A 16368-nucleotide genomic window follows, 5' to 3' on the forward strand; every position below is an offset into this window, starting at 1 on the left:
GGCGATCGAGCTGCAGGCCTGTCGAACCGTCTCGCTGTGGAGAACGGCTGGACTGAGCACAGCGGCCCCGATCTCGAGTGTCAGAAGAGCTGGTGCTGGTTGCCGTATCCGACGCTCTCTGTGAGAGCGACGGTCAGGCGACCTGCAGGCTCCACTGTCACAGTGAGACCGGTGCTTGTCCTCACGGCACGTCGCGCGCTGGGTTCCAGCCGTGGCTGGCACCGGCGAACGGGGGAACCTCTTCCCAGCCTCAGCCCGTGGTCGGTCGTGGACCGTCACGTCCCCGGGTAGCCAGCTGGTCGCCCGCGAGAGCGAGAGCTGGTCTGGTGGAGAGTCGCGTGAGCGGCTGTCACAGTCTTCCGCTCCGTGCCGTGAACCTGACGCTGAGCGGGCTCAGAGGTCTAGGTTCCTGGCTGCACGGTGCTGGTAGGCGACCGTACACTCGGTACCTCCCGCGAACGAGAGGCCGAGACGGACACCCTGATGCAGTGGCGAAACCACTGACACCAGGCGAGGAAGTACCGGTGTTAGCCGGTACCCCTCTGGTCCCCGTAGTCTTCTTCCTTGCGGAACGAAGAGACGGGCCCCGCTCCCAAGGAGCAGGAGGACCATCGGAAGGAACCCTCCCGTCCCACCGAGGTGAGACTGGTACCCGAGAAGCTCCCGAGGGAGACTTCTTAGGAGGGAGAAGGCAACCTTCTTCTTCCTCGGCTGTGAAGCCTTAGAAGTCGAAGGGGAAGAGCGGCAGCCGACGACGATGAAGAAGATGAAGACGACGACGACGACACCTTCCTCCTCTTCTTCGTCAGCTTCCTCAGGACAGACGTAAGATGCTATCCAGGGCGGAGCCGGGGCTGCTGTAGCCGAAGCCACAGGGCCCTGGACGCACCTGTACAGACAGACCAAAGTCTGGGTAGTACCCACCACGAACAGGGACGACGTCAGTAGGTATGGGCATCTCAGGAACAGCAGGCACAGCCAGCACAGCATCGGTAGGGGACAGCCAGCGCAGCCGCGGCAGGGACAGCCAGCGCAGCAACAGCAGGGCGCAGCAACTGCATAGACAGTCAGCCCAGAATCGGCAGGAACGGCAGGCAGTTACCGGAAACACAGGAAGTGGAGCAGCAGCCAGCAAAAATCCTGGTACCGGCGGCAGGTCCAGGGGCGAGCTCTAGGGCAGCGGAAGTGTGGTCGCGGCAGCGCGGCGGCGGCACGCCCCCCTCTCGGTACGGCGAACGGCACTTCACAGCGGCTGTAGGCAAGACTGTTACCACGTGAGGCGAGTACACCAGGTGAGGAGGGACGTCATCACCTGGAGCGTGGTCACCACTCCATGGGTGTGACCGCAGTAGGCCCAGACATAGAACCACAGCCCCCTGGACACTAGCACGCCCTCTGCAAATGGAAGGACGCCCATACCTCACCAAGGTCCACCCTCGTGGCAGTAGCACCTGCGGAAAAATAACAGTAGTAGTGATTAGTGGGGGGGAAGTCCCCCTCGCGCGGGGGGGTGAGCCCCACACCGAACGAGCGGAAGACCCCGAATACAATGTACATCGGGCACCGAGCGCCCTCCCCCCGCGCTCGACGGATCGGGCGAGGAGAAGAACGCAGATAACCTCCACCTCCTCCTCCTCCTCCTCCTCCCTCCTCCTCCTCTCCTCCTCCTCCTCCCCCCCCCCCCCCCCCCCCACCCCCCCCCCCCCCGAAGGGGAAGGGCCATCTGTGGGAGGCTGAGCGGGGGGGGGGGGGGGGGGGGGTGGGGGGGGGGGGGGGGGTTCTCGTTCCCCCCCCCACCACCCCCGCACAGCACCCATGTACCCGAACAATAATAATAAAGAGCCCGAGAGCAATCGTGCCCTCGGCCGAATGCAAGGGCATAAGGATCAGTTCCCTGACTGAGCGGAACTTGAACCAAATAAATATTGATGCAATCAATAATAAAAGGAATAAAATGAAAAAGAATCTTGCATTACGATTCACTTCACAATGAATAAGGGCTCGGATCGAGCGCATTTGCGCCCTCGGTACCGAGCGCAAGGGTAAAATTGGAGGATCCATTCCCGATTATGAACGGAAACCTTGATCCATAATGAATTGATGCAATCAAAAATATATATGGAAAATGAAAAAGAATACTGCGCTTGCGATTTCACTTCATACAAAATAAAAAGGGGAAGGATCAATTCCCGGGAAATAGCGGAAACATTGATCCAAGTAAATAATGCAATCTCAATAAAATATGAAAATGAAAAAGAAAACTGCACTTGCGATTTCACTTCATTCAAATAAAAAGGGGAAAAGATCAAATTTCCGGGTAAGCGCGGGAAACAGGGTGATCCAAAATGAGTATTGCTACAATCAAATAAATATATGAAAATGAAAAGAATACTGTACTTGCGATTCCCCTTCCATACAGAATAAAGGTTTTTTCGTGCCGAGCGCATTCCGTCGGCAACGAGCATACAGGTCAAAAAAAAAAAAATATAAATGAAAAGGGCACTTACTTACAATTTTCATCTACACATTCAACCAAAAATCTAAGCTCGGAGCTAGCTCTCCCCGCCCTCGGGCACCGAGCATACACAATAACAGGATCATTTCTGGGAAATGAATTCCCGCAACTTACGCCCTTCAGACCCGGCACTCGGGTAATCGGAGGGCGAGGCGTGGGAGAAACCAAGATCCTTAATTCACAATTGATTTCAATGGAAATAAATATGAAATGATTGTACTTACAATTCAGTTTCACTAGATAAATAGAAAAAGAAAAACACAACCATGCGAAAGCAACGACGATGAAGCGGGCAGAGAGCGATGATACACGTCTACACGCCAGCAGGCCGAAAGCAAAAGTGGTTTGTTTACCTCCCAGTCGCGCGCGCCTGTCGGACAAGCAGTTAACTACCGAACCCCTTGTTCGAAAGCTTACGACCTATCCAGCTGCCGCTAGTACCTTCCTATTGTAAAAGGACCGAAGGTTTGTATGCCGTGTCGGAACAACATGATTTTTCTATTGCAAATTAGTATATTACACATAGTGTATCATACTAAGTTTGCTTTCTCCTAATTTTTCTCCATTACTCCTGGGAGAATACTAAAACTTAGGTTTTATTTCCCCTTCAGTTTTCAACCCTTTTAGTGCATATTTCTTGCTGGTAAAATCTATATTCTGCATCTGCAGTTCTTGTTTTCAGGTTTGATGAGCAGTTGAAGTCCCTTGTGTAGGGCCTCTCGTCAAGTATTTTTAATATAAATCCCAGCATTATGTTCTATCTCTAATCTACATTTTACTGGTTTCAAGTATTCCATAACATTTAGCAATACACTTCCTCTCTCTCTCTCTCCTCTCTCTCTCTCTCTCTCTCTCTCTCTCTCTCTCTCTCTCTCTCTCTCTCTCTCTCTCTCTCTCTCTTTCTAATCTGCCAGTCTTGAACAGTTTTAAAATCCATGATTGGAATTCCATACTTTGGGTTTCTTAGATGCCATCAGTGTTTATATAAGTGAAAATAAGTAAAATATGTTTCATAGATTGAGCATTAAGAACTACCTCCCAAGGGTGTTTTTCAATGTCTTTTTTTTTTTACCCTTTCTGAGTCTTCACTCATTTTGTCAGAGATCATCAACCTTTTTTCACAATCCAAAACTTCTGTTTAGCCTGCCTCACTTGAAAATGTATTTTATCTTTTTTTGGAGTATTCTTTTTTCCCAACTGATACCTTCCACAAATCTTAAAAATTCTACTTTCTTTTAATAACTGTACTTCATTCTTTTATTTAAGACTGTTGCTGTAATCAAGGTCTAATGACCAGAAAGAATCCTGGGCAACATTCTTATAATTACTCCTCTGTTGATTATTGCTGGTATTGTATTAACCAAGGGCTTCAGTTTCTGGGCTAAAGCTTTGCAGTTCCCTATTTTATTACCTCATAAAAGCAAATCATTACTACCTGGATCGGCTATAGTACAACTATTCAGAACAGTTAAAATTTACTACACAGCAGTTGTAGTATATGAACCCCTTACATATAAGACACTTAACAGTACATATCAGTAGCGGAGTTCTTAACACCCCAACTGTAATCAACTCACAAGTCTAATCTTGCTTAGAAATTATTACATACCTGTCCCTCGGCCATATGGTTCTAAGGCATCACCTATGTGAATTTCATTTATAGTTGGGTCTTGTCCATTTATACCATGAACCACCTGAAATAGTCTGTTTGGAGCAGGACCACGATAGGCTATATTGTTGAGTAAAATCTGAAAGAAAATTGCTGCTAGCAAAAGCAAAAAGTTGTTCTGTTAACAATATTTTAAGTCAATTCTTTTCTGGCTCTGGTGGAACTAAGTGTAAATTTCAACTCAAGCAATTAATCCCAAATTTACTTTACCAATGCTAATCACAAGCATATCATCTCTTAGCATCTGAAGAAAATTTTATTCATCCCCAAAATCCCAACTATAGTCAACCTTTTATTTTAAACTACCCAGATCTATCCCATGCCCAAGGGACAAAAATGTATTGAAAAAGTAGAACCTAAACATACATGAAAATATAAGCCTGCCTCTTGAGACAAGAAGTTATAGACCTGTGAAATATTTGACTTCAAATGTTATTTTAGTTGATAGACAATAATTAATCTACAGTCAATTGTGTTTGGTAGAAAATGCTACACATCAACCGAGTTACAGTAAACATGTAACACATGAAAATCAGTCATAGCAAAAACAAATTAAAACTGGCTTAATTTTCCAACAAACCTTCAAAAATTGCTCAAAATTGCAAGGAAGACCTTAACCTCAAAAAATTAAGAACTGAACTTTAGGTTGACCAACTTAGTTTATATACAAACCCTTCAATCATCTATGCCCACATTAGTGGTCTCCAATTGTTTTCCAACACTGTACTCTGTCTAATGCAGAAGATTAAAAGTAGTATGGCAAATGCACAAACTGTAGAACCTCAGTTACCAATCAATTAATTGCCCTACTTTTTTGTGTAGTTTGGATATGAGACCATAAGGCCATATATCAGGTGGCTGGACAGTTGCTAACAGCTAATAAAAGTGCAGTGATCAGAAAACTAAAGGTATAAATTAAATATATCTTAGTTTTACTAGACCACTGAGCTGATTAACAGCTCTCCTAGGGCTTCCCCAAAGGATTAGATATTTTTATGTGGCTAGGAACCAATTGGCTACCTAGCAACGGGACCTACAGTTTATAGTGGGATCCAAAACATGTTATATCGAGAAATGAATTTCTATAACCAGAAATAAATTATTCCTCTGATTCCACATTGGCAGAGCCGAGAATTGGACTTTTGGACCACTGGATTGGTAGGCGGGCGCGAAAACCACTTGTCCAACGAGGATCTGATTAAAGGTATAATTACTTGAAATAAGCAGTTGCTAAATGCAATGCTGGCTTTTCAGAAGGCAAAAACCAACAAGAATTTAAAAGACTAGAAAAGAAGTTGAGGTTAATAATAATGAAATGATGAGATAAGAATAATTAAGAAGTTAGACAATCGTGTTTTAGGCTCCAGGTGGCTCATGTTTCCTACTATTACATACTTATCAACTGATTGTAAGGCAAAAGAATGCAGTATCTTTGGACATTAAAAGACCATGAATGTCAGCTTGTGAATGTTAAGGTTATCACTATAATATGACTGGCAAGCTGCAATACTGGTTGCAAAAGAATACTGCAAGCCTAAGGGCTCCACTAGGGACAACATCCCAGTACAGAAAAATAAACAAAGAAATAAAGAATACACTGTACTGTATAAAAGAAATAACATATAAAAGCAGTAAAAACAAAAAGAAGACCCGGAATTAACTACAGCTTGTAAATAGTTATGGATCATATAGCCTTGGAGAGTGAATGCATAGGATGATCAGAATTACAATTTTAAACAGCACGTTAAATAAAGCAATTCTATAAGTGCTAAAGATTGATACAAAGATACTTCAATGAGAAATTTGACAGAGCTCAAGATTTTATCCAACAATTTCAGAAGCAAGCTGATACTGAAGGCCAAAGTAGAGAGCAATATTCAGACCACAGTAGAAAAAAATTGAAACATTTCCTCATGATAGACAGCTCCTCAAATATTTAACAATGAAACATAAATAACAAAATACTGTTGTTTAAAAATACTAAGACATAACCAGCAGAAATACTTTCAAGTTCCTCCTGATACACTAGTATTTTATTTGTGCTGGTAGGGCTCTGTCCAACCCTAACTACAAATTCACTGAACATCAATTGACAAACCTTGTCTGGCTAAGTCCCAGATATAATTAACAAGAAGGAATCTTTAATTAGATCTTCTTTTTTCATCAATTGCATATTCTTTTGCTCATATCCATCACTTGAATGAATGCAAATCTACCTGCTTAATATTACTGCAGTACTGTACTATTCTTATTTCACTTAATTTTCCATCTAAGGTATAGTGTGCTTCTCTATCATACAATGCTTGTCACGTGTAATATTTCAGTTACTTTAAACCAACTATAGGAATAGTATACTTAAATGAAAAATTTGAAAAATGGAAACCCCCAGAAAGATACAGACCTCGAGATTACCATCGTTATTGAAGTCGGCAGCTATGACAGTTCTTATAGGGGAAGCCTCAGCAAATTCGTCTGTTGCAATGTTCTGTAATGAATAGCAAAAATATTGGTATAAACTGTGAACATGGAAGAATATACTATATATGGCATTCTCAAGCTATTAGAGAAACTCGTAATATACTGTACATCTAACGTATGCATTTTCACAATACTTATATAAATACGTATATGTAAAATAGACTTACTCTAAATCTTGGCTGCCCTTCATCATCATCTGTCTGTAGGAATATTCTATGGGGTCCATTCCAGTTGCCATACACAATATCTAATTTCCCATCACCATCAAAATCAGTAAGCATCACACCTCTCCCATGCTGGTATGCATCAGAAACTCCTGAGTAAGGAATATACCAATGTTTAGTATGCAATCAATAATTGTACTGAAAATAAGGTTTAAGAATTAATTTTTACAAAAATACAATAACTGTCTAACATTAGTAGCACATAACCATAACATTAATTTGTTCAATTTTTTTAATTCCAACTTACCGCACTGAGCTGCCACATCTGTGTATTTTCCATTGCCATTATTCTTAAATAGAAAGTTGGGGCCATGTTCATTATCACAAAATATATCACTTCGTCCATCCTTGCTTAGTATTGGTCCTACTGTTACTCCCCGGCCACCTGTGGACAGAAGGTTTTACATTATGAAAATTTTTCCACATTTTGTAATAACTTGTATATGGTGAAATCTAAGGGACAGCTTGATGAGTACAGTACATTCACATCCCATCAATATTTTACATAACTTTTACTTGTTAATGATAAATTTAAAAACTTTGAACTAAATGTTTATACTATTACTGATTTACCCTAGGAAGTTTATTAATTTTATGTGAAATACTTGTGAATATAGAATACCATTCCTTTTTTTCTTTGAAGTAAAAAATTTGGTAGTCTTGTAGTAAAGCTTATTTTGTAATACTTGTCGGTGTGTTTCAATGTGGTGTCCAGTTTCAGTAATTAGCAGAAATCCAATATATGTATTACAAAGGTTTCCATAGGTCACATATATGTAAATTGAATGCATTACAGTACATTCTGTAGCTCTTTCAGGGATTTTACAAAGTCAAGTAATCGAAGAAATATCCATTCCTGCTACACTGCAAACCATTAATAATGAATGATTTGTATTTCCCCATAAATACTGTACCTGTCAGTTTTTCAACACCTGCTTCTCCTGCAACATTTTTTAGAGCCAGCATTCCCTTGGATACGTTGCTGCGACTTTCGTCCATTTCAATAAGCGAGTGAGCTCCAATTCGACCATTTGCATAATTTGCCAGATAAATGGCATATCTTGCAAGAATAGAAATAGTGAAGTGGTATAGTTTACATGACTTACATAAATTACTCTTTTATTCATAATAATATATTCTGCTTTATAAACAGTTGTTTCTTAGTAATTAACCAGTTATATCAAGATTAACAAACACCTTATAAACTACGTATACAAAGTCATAGGTCTGGGTCTTCCAACACTCCTGGTGCCCACAGGAACCCAGTTGGAAATATTTCTTCATATCTTTCCCCTGGATTTAATATCACAGTACAACTGTATGCTACTTACCTCCCTGTTCCATTACGATCGACACAAGCAACTGATCGTCCAGCAAAAAAGCTTGCAATATTTTCATTTACTTCATCTGATAAAATATCCACATACCGACCTGTCAGAGATGTTTAGGATCAAATTCACTTCTAACCCTTGAAAATTTATTTTATTAAACAAATTTTCCTAAACCAATCCATTAATTTATATATAGTATAATATTTTACGTCAAGAGGAAAATTGGGCAACAAAAGGAGAGAGGAGACTTCCTAGCCATTTTAGAACCGATACACAAATTACCCCAAACTTAAATTGATAGGTCTTAGCAGGGTCTTTCTTTTCTTGTATAAAATCCTGAAATGGTTAGCAAGTCTCACTTTTCCTTTTGGGGACATTTTTCAAGCATAAACCAATTTGCATATTTTTGTAAGACTCCAACTGGGAAAATATTCCCCTTCACAAGATAAAATACTAAAAAGACACTAGGAATTTTGAAATAGATATGAGCACTGTAGTTCAATTTGGATACACATTGAGTATACATCATATGAAATGTTTCATCAAAAAGGATAGCTGTAAACCACTATTAAAGCAACTGATGGTGGATTATGGGCATAAGTATACAAGAAAAAAAAAAATCAGTACAACCTCATGAAGATTTTTGCAGAAATCATTCTGATGGCTTAACTTTAAGAAAGTAATGATTTTCTTCCCCTAACTGCTGTATTCATAGCCAAAAAACCAACATATAGCAAAAATGTTTCTGCTGGAAGCAGTTTCTCATGTACATACCATTCCTAAATTTAAACAGTTTATCTGAGTAGGTTGCCAGCCCAGAATAGGCATCATTGGTATTTAAGAAGTATATTTCTTCCCTGCCATCTCCATCTACATCACAAGCGCATACTCCAATGGCATGCCCTTTATCATCTCGTAAGGCATAAAACGGTGACCTTGGGTCATCAATAGCTATGTTCATTAGCTGACCCTCTTCTTTATTATATTTCAATACCAAATTAGGACCATCATACCTAAAATAGTAAAAAGAATCTCATACTTCAGAAGACTCATGAACAAAATTATACAAAAACTGGAAGTTTGTAGTCAGTTTTTCATGTATACTCAGATCACAGAGGTCTTCTAAATAAAATTAACATGCATTTTACGACTAGTGTATGCAATATGACTTCCTTCACAAGAAAACTATTTATCAAGACCAAGGGCTTTTTATCCACATACTAACCCTGCAACAATAATCTCAAGTTCACCATCATTATCCACATCTGTAACAGCAACACCGTAGTTCAATTGTCTGGGATTGCTCTGTGGGCTTGTCCTGTGCAAGAGAAGCCAATTAGATGACTGTGTAAGGTTTTGCAATAAATATTAGTTCTCTCTCTCTCTCTCTCTCTCTCTCTCTCTCTCTTAAACTGGTGACATTAAATTTATGAAAGTACTAATATATTTTATCAAAAAGCTTTAGAAAAAGTAAAACTTTAATTTTAGTGCTTTGCTTTGGCTAATCTTAATTTCCATGATAAAGTATTACAGCATATACCTGCAGAGACCAACTGATAGCCAGCTACACACTTCTGTCCAATTTGAACAATATTCAGTTTATCTACTTTCCACAATACTTAGTTCGGGCAGTCGTGTATGCCTATATGCAGTATAAATAGCTTTACATGAATGATTACAATAGACCTAACAATATAAGGGTGTAAATAGGATAAGTTGTAGTTTGAAAGAATAGGACCCAAAAATCTCACAGCGACAGCAGTAGGTGAGAATGTCCCTTCACCAAGCAGATGGAAAAGGTGTATCTGATTGCTTGGTTGACCATGGAGTCATATACCCTGAGCCTAAGAATAAGGGTAAACAACTGCATACATAAAATGTTGGCATTTATTGAGCATGATGAACGCCATCGTCTTCCCAGTGAAATCTATGGCAAAACCAGATTTTCCAGATTCAGTGGTGTGTTCAGGCAAAAGATTAAATGAACCCTTGAGACTCCGTTGACCAATAGTCAGTCTGGTAGAACCAGAATGGTGCTGAGTAAGGGCAACTGGTCATGAGTGACAGGGTAGGAAAAAACATGACTGGATGGTCATACACATGCCCTTGGCAATCCCAAGCCAGTTCCAAGGAACAAGGATGGTCTGAGGCCATTGGAAATAAAGATTCTTTCTGATATTTTGGAGAAGCACAGCATAATGGAGAAGGATTCAACGGCCAGAGATCAAGTTCCAAAACCACAAAGCAGCAGTATCAGAGATGTGTCATCTCAAAGGCAGTTGAAGAAAATGAGAGAGGATATGCAAAAAAGTGAATGACTTAGTAATTTCCTAACTCACCAACCTGAACTCACCAACCTGCCTTTACCTACAACTAAGGTATAGTTCCCCAACTCGCCCCTCTGCCTTTCATGGAAACTACCATGCTAATGAACTTGAACAACTGAACCAACTTGTGCTACGATTACTCATGTAAAAGATAAGGTTTATCATTTTTAAAACAAATTTATTTGATTAGTTTCTAAAACTGACATATGTATTGGTAATCAAATATTACATATGTACTGGTAATCATCAACATCTCTATACCTGAACACTTCCTGTGTTATGTCTTGGAACATGTTGCAGTTTTTCACTTCACTACCTCCTCTTTATTACTGTCTTTGCATCTGAAAAAAAGAAATATTATTATCCTTTAATCAATTTTTAACTGATATATTTCAGTTCTGAAGAGAATGAAAAGATTAAAGTGAATTTTGAAAGCTAAATTAAGAAATAATCATGCTTAGTGAAATAAAACCATATGTGTACCTTGCCATCCACCAAAAAACTGCAAATTTAAGATCATTTGCATATATAGATTTAAAAATTGGAGTCTTTTATATGGATATATCATTGGTAAAAGTAGGCTTAGTCATTGAAGCTTGGTAACAGTAATTAACTAGTGGCACATGAGTGAAGGGGAGTCAGGGGGTATAGGGGAACCACTCAGCAAAATGTGTCCACTTTTTCCTTCAGCAACAGGGCAAAGTGCAGGATTGGTTAGAAGTGGGTTTTTTATAAAAAAAATTATATTGACATTTCAAAAATTGCTTAAAAAAATGCATATACATCTATATTATCTTTAATTTCCAATTAGTTCCTATATAAATATATGGTACATAGTTTGATCTTTTATACAAAGGTTCACTTCTTTGGGGAGAAGCATTGTCTAGATTCTGACTGATGTTGATCTCCCATCCAGAAATGTTAGCAGTCCATTCACGTATGTAAGCAGGGGAAGAATTACTTCTGGAACCATCTGTAAATCCTGGCATATGGGATGTGGAAGATGGTGACCCTGTGCCAAAGTATGACTTGTAAGTATGTAATCGTACTTTAGAAAATATTAACGACTTTTGGTTTTCCTGTGGAATGGGAAGACCAGCTTGGAAGGTACCATGTTAGCAAAAAATCCTAGATAAGTCTGCTCTACCACCCAGCCTTGTCTCTTGTTACAAGAGTGATGAAGAAAGTCACATCTAATATAATTACAACAAAAGCCAAAGATTGAAAGCTCTGTTGTGTAATTAACCTGCATCTGGCTTGACCAATACCAGTGAGAATACAGCTGTTGGCTGATGGGTGGAATAAGATGGACTAAGGGAAGAGTACCAGTAATTTTCCTTCCATCTGATCTTTCACCACCACAACCATGAATCTTAGGTGACATGTTGCTGTGTCCAAAGACTTACCTATATGCAATGTTCCTCAGATAGCAAGGGGTGTTGGTGCTACCATACACCTGCCTTCAGTACCTGTGACACCATGAAGAAAGTTCCTCCTGAATCCTAGAAAGGGACCTGTACCCCTGGCTTAGTAAATGCTCACTTGGGATATGGAGCTTTAACCTCTCACCAGACAACTTATATGCCTGTTTGATAGCCTTCCAAAGCGAGAATGATGCAGTGTACTGGATGCGTTTTTTTCTTGTGCGTGGCCTAAATTGTTGTCCTGCACACTTAGTCCCATAAAACTCATACTGTACCCAATGCCATCTCATAGTAATCATCATCTAGCAAGTCTTAGGAGATGAAATAAAAAAGAATCACATATCCCATCAGTTTCTCCAACAAACTCAAGAAAAATCAAGAAAAAAAGGTATCTTCATTCCTCAAGTGCCACACTACATAGGAAAAATCATGCAATTCACCTAATCTCTTTATGACACTAGAATAGCAGAAAAACAGTCTTGAGAGTAATACATACCTTGGTCTGTAGTCTCCCTCAGAGGCTCAAACAGTGCCTGAGTGAGACTGCAGAAGATGGGAGTGACAACCATCTCAGGGGCCTGAGTTCATGGGGTGGGCAATACTGTTCAAAGCTCATCATCATTAGTGGTAGACTTGAAGCTGCTATCTGTTGAACAGTGGCTCCAACACAGATACCCCTGACAATACAAACTACAGAAGATGGCTGATTTTGCCTAGTAGACTTGTGTTGCAGATCTGTACTATATAACAACACTTTACTCTCCTGCAAAACATTGTGAGAAAAGCCTCCATTTCTTGCAAGAGACACTAAAGCAATGCGAACAACCATGGTACTTCACTCACCACCTCAGTGAGAAAGCCCAGCAGTTCAAGATAACATTAGGCTTTTAGCCAACAAGGAGCTGCCAGGATCATCTTAAGACTCAGAGTGATTAACACTTGGCTGATCACTTGCTGGATCGGACAGATTGGCAGAAAAGCACACACATAGATGGCATTCAAAAGGTGTTGGAAGGCATCTTCAATGCAGCCTAAGGGTCTAGCACTTGAGAACAGAGTATTGGAGCTTCCTGTTTAGCCATATTGTGAACAGGTTGAACATGGGGGTTCCCAAAACATCAAAGAGCTTCTCTGCTATGTACAGGTGCAAGGACCACTGTCCCAATGGCTTGCCAAATACTGAGCTGATCTGCCAAGATAGATGAACTACCCAAGATGCATTTGGCTGATAGCTCAATTGTAGAAAGGGAGAAGGTACAATATATCAGCTACGGTACACCAATGAGAAGTAGATTCAGTGCTGGGAGTCAGAGTGTTACCACTTGAAAAAAAAGGAAGGCACCCACTAGCTCATCTTCTGTTAACAGCTGAATTCAGCCACTAAGTTAACACCCAACCTTACGCTCCGCACAAGATTAATCCTTAGAACATTTTTACCCTCTGGAAAGAACATCAAATTTATGCAAGTCAGTTTCTTGATGGACATGAATCTAATATAAACATTTCTTACCCCCAGGGTACTTTCTTATGTTCAGATTTCTCAGATAAAATATCATACACTGATTCAGAAGCAAACATTTTCTAAAACATCAAGAAGCACACAGATAAGTAAAAAATATCCAAAAAAGTTAGGAAAATCAACAGAAACAGCAGTCCTGAGCTTCTTAGCAACCACATGCACTCAGCAGAAAGCAAAGGATAAAAGTGGAGCTTTGTTAACAAAATTGACTGCATCAGCTTTTTTCTGTTAGTTTTTATATGTGATTCTGACAAACTTTATATTCATTTCCTTTATAAAGAATAGAATAAAATATAGAATTAAGGCCACCATCCTAAATCTATTAAAGAGAATGAAACCCAGTGAAAAACCATACCCTGAAGATCAGATCAATTTGTGGGTGTCCAAGGGTAATGAAGCCCTCCTCACCAGTCAGTTAGGACCAGGCATCTAATGTTAGGTCAGGTTTTTGTCTATGCCTGTTTTCCATTGCATTTTGTTCATACACCCGCCCAAATATCCTAGTTTTCCACTTCGTTTTCCAATTATCATTACATATTGGGTGGCTGTAGTGGGTTAACAAAACTTTTCTGTCTTATCAGAATCACATAAAAAACTATCAAAAAATAAACCACATTTTGCCAGTATTAGAATGAACACTTTAATATTAAATACATATAGAAAGATATACTCTTGTGTTTTCCAAGATATATAAATATCATAATCAATACAATCTAGTTACTAGTAATGTGAAAGATGGCTGTTCAAGGGTTAGGTTAATTGGGTTCCTACCTAGGATAACATACAGCAACATAACTAATAACATTTGGTTTCAGACTAGGCTGTTAGGCTACCCTATGAGTTTCATGCCATGGGTTTTTGTAAGTTAAAGAACTCAAAATTAGTGATTAAGGTATTTACACTTGGTTTAAAACACATAATTAGTGTATTAGCTAAAACAGTGCTACCTACTAATTGGGTTTCATTCTTAAATTGGCAATTTATAATAATGCAGAAATCTTCAGAAATGTGCAGTTACAAAGGTGTGAATTTGTTAGTGTCTTAAAATCATTGTAAAGCTACGGTCAGCAATTGCTGCTCCTTAAGTCGACTACCACTCCCCTCTGGTTCAGTTACTATCAGTTTATGTGCAAAATGGGTACCTTGTTTAGTACCAGGCCCGTGCGAGTTGATGTAAAAACTTGAATAAAAAATGGTAAATATCCTAAGCACAAACAAAAGGCACAAGCAAAAGTCGGTAAATACTACCTAGGGTATACGTAAATACCTAGCCTATAGGTATTCCTACCTATGGTCGTCTTCTGGCAGAAACCAGGCCGCGGTAGTAGTCTCTAGTTTTACTATTTAGTCTTGAAACTGTTCTTATGTCAACGTTCCTAAAGCTAAAAAGACATACTGGCCTAGTACCTAGGCTAACCTATCCGACGTCATGAAACGACTTTAGGGAATTTTAATGATTTTCTACGACATTTTCTCGAAGTTTTGATGAGTGACTGATGAATTTGACATCCTTAAGTTTAGGGCCGGGTTAAATCAAGTAGGAATCGGTATCCAAGGCTAGGATTGCTAATTGGTTATGCAAGTTAAAGTAGGTATTCCATACTACCTAGGTAGCTACGGTAGCCCATCTTCCTTTTTACATAAGGTAACGCCATTCCCCACTATCATTGGATAGCCTATAAAGTTGCTAGGTATGACGGATATGATGGATTAATCAAACATCTGAGTCAGTACACGTCAAAAACTACCATTGAACCCATATTTCACCTTACCTAGAACTAACAGTTTAAATTTAAATATTTACCATGTTTGTTACTTAAGACCTTGTTTACATTGGAGTAGTAGTAGTAGTAGTAGTTATGGGTCGAGGCAATGCCTTTGCAACGGCGCCTCTTAGTCTTGGGTATTTTTTGTTTTGTTTGTTTATTTGTTTAGCTCTTTCCTTTTTTTCTCTCTTTTTTTTTCCACATCAAGTATATGGTTTCTTTTCTTATTTCGTTGTTACCTGAAAATAGAAATTTTCCCACTACGTCACTTTCCTTCTCTTCATAGGGTTGTTGTAGCCCTATTGCTTTAACCCGTTCCTCTATATATGTATCACAATATAAAAGGAAATGAAATATGTCTTCTACTGCATCATTGCAAAAAGGACAACAAGCGAGTTCAGTTGGCAGGTATTGCCTTGTAACGGAACGGCACCCGACCCGTAATAAGTGTAGCCATAGTTTGAGGACTTGCTATTGTAAATCTTCCCGTCTCTTCTTAGATTTCTGTTGTTACATTTTTAAAGATCTATTTTGCCTGTGGATTCATATACTTTAGACAGATTTTCGTATTTTCACTTTAATTTTGACACCGATCTACAAACCAAAGTATAGGAATTATTTAGTTTCCATCATTGTGCGACGATAGCAAATGTCTCAGAAGATAGTATCATACAATCATAAAAGGTAAAGCCTATTACTGAGATAGTAGGAAAAATATATAGGTGATGTTATATACCCAAAGTGTGGAAACCAAAAACTGAAAGACTAATTCATAGGAGGACAAAAAAGCAATGTATATATGTAGTGTTTACATAATAAAAATATGGAATGTTAGTCCATATATATAAGTCTAAAACTAAAGAGGTCAACCAGATTGCTTGCAGGAATGTGATCAGACTAGAGACGCTAAAGATGACGTATACAATAAGTATGTAAGCTAAGATAACATGCCGTCACCTGTAGTCATTCAATTGTTTATAAACATTAGTCCAAGCTCCCTGCTTGAGACAACTACCCCGACCTATTATCAAACGGCCTACGTGATCTGTACGATCTCATTCGATTGTGTGTTCGTATGAAACTATGTCATCTGATAGTATGTTCATATGTTTCGA

General features: G+C 39.5%; 2 protein-coding genes across 3 annotated transcripts in view; one reads left to right on the plus strand and one right to left on the minus strand.

The window, feature by feature from the left end:
• Positions 1-3228, plus strand: part of LOC135213920 (cartilage acidic protein 1-like) — a 34588-nt gene extending 31360 nt beyond the window's left edge. Inside the window, 1 exon segment of the mRNA XM_064248014.1 lies at positions 3185-3228. Coding sequence (XP_064104084.1) covers positions 3185-3228 — 44 coding nt within the window.
• An 873-nt stretch (positions 3229-4101) lies between these two features.
• Positions 4102-15331, minus strand: LOC135213736 (cartilage acidic protein 1-like). Of its 2 annotated transcripts, none has more exons than XM_064247850.1 (10): positions 15292-15331; positions 10806-10885; positions 9443-9535; positions 8992-9230; positions 8218-8317; positions 7801-7946; positions 7134-7271; positions 6830-6978; positions 6586-6669; positions 4102-4263 (listed from the first exon to the last, which is right to left on the minus strand). In XM_064247850.1, exons 2-10 carry the CDS (start codon positions 10835-10837, stop codon positions 4117-4119), a joined length of 1128 nt encoding a protein of 375 aa, XP_064103920.1. In that variant the 5' UTR covers positions 10838-10885; positions 15292-15331; the 3' UTR covers positions 4102-4116. The 2 variants fall into 2 exon arrangements, with proteins under 2 accessions (XP_064103920.1, XP_064103921.1); XM_064247851.1 differs by having other exon boundaries at positions 4106-4277.
• Between the last annotated feature and the right edge of the window lie 1037 nt (positions 15332-16368).

The sequence above is a fragment of the Macrobrachium nipponense genome, chromosome 43 (genome assembly GCF_015104395.2).
Source record: "Macrobrachium nipponense isolate FS-2020 chromosome 43, ASM1510439v2, whole genome shotgun sequence".
Classification (NCBI taxonomy): Eukaryota; Metazoa; Arthropoda; class Malacostraca; order Decapoda; family Palaemonidae; genus Macrobrachium; species Macrobrachium nipponense.

Excerpts from the sequence above, each read along its gene's own strand:
- LOC135213736 (XM_064247850.1), bottom strand. The coding sequence starts at position 10,837 with ATGTTCCAAGACATAACACAGGAAGTGTTCAG. Across the intron at positions 9,536-10,805 it reads ATAACACAGGAAGTGTTCAG|GACAAGCCCACAGAGCAATC; the intron begins GTATAGAGATGT and ends TCTCTTGCACAG. Across the intron at positions 9,231-9,442 it reads CTTGAGATTATTGTTGCAGG|GTATGATGGTCCTAATTTGG; the intron begins GTTAGTATGTGG and ends TTACTATTTTAG.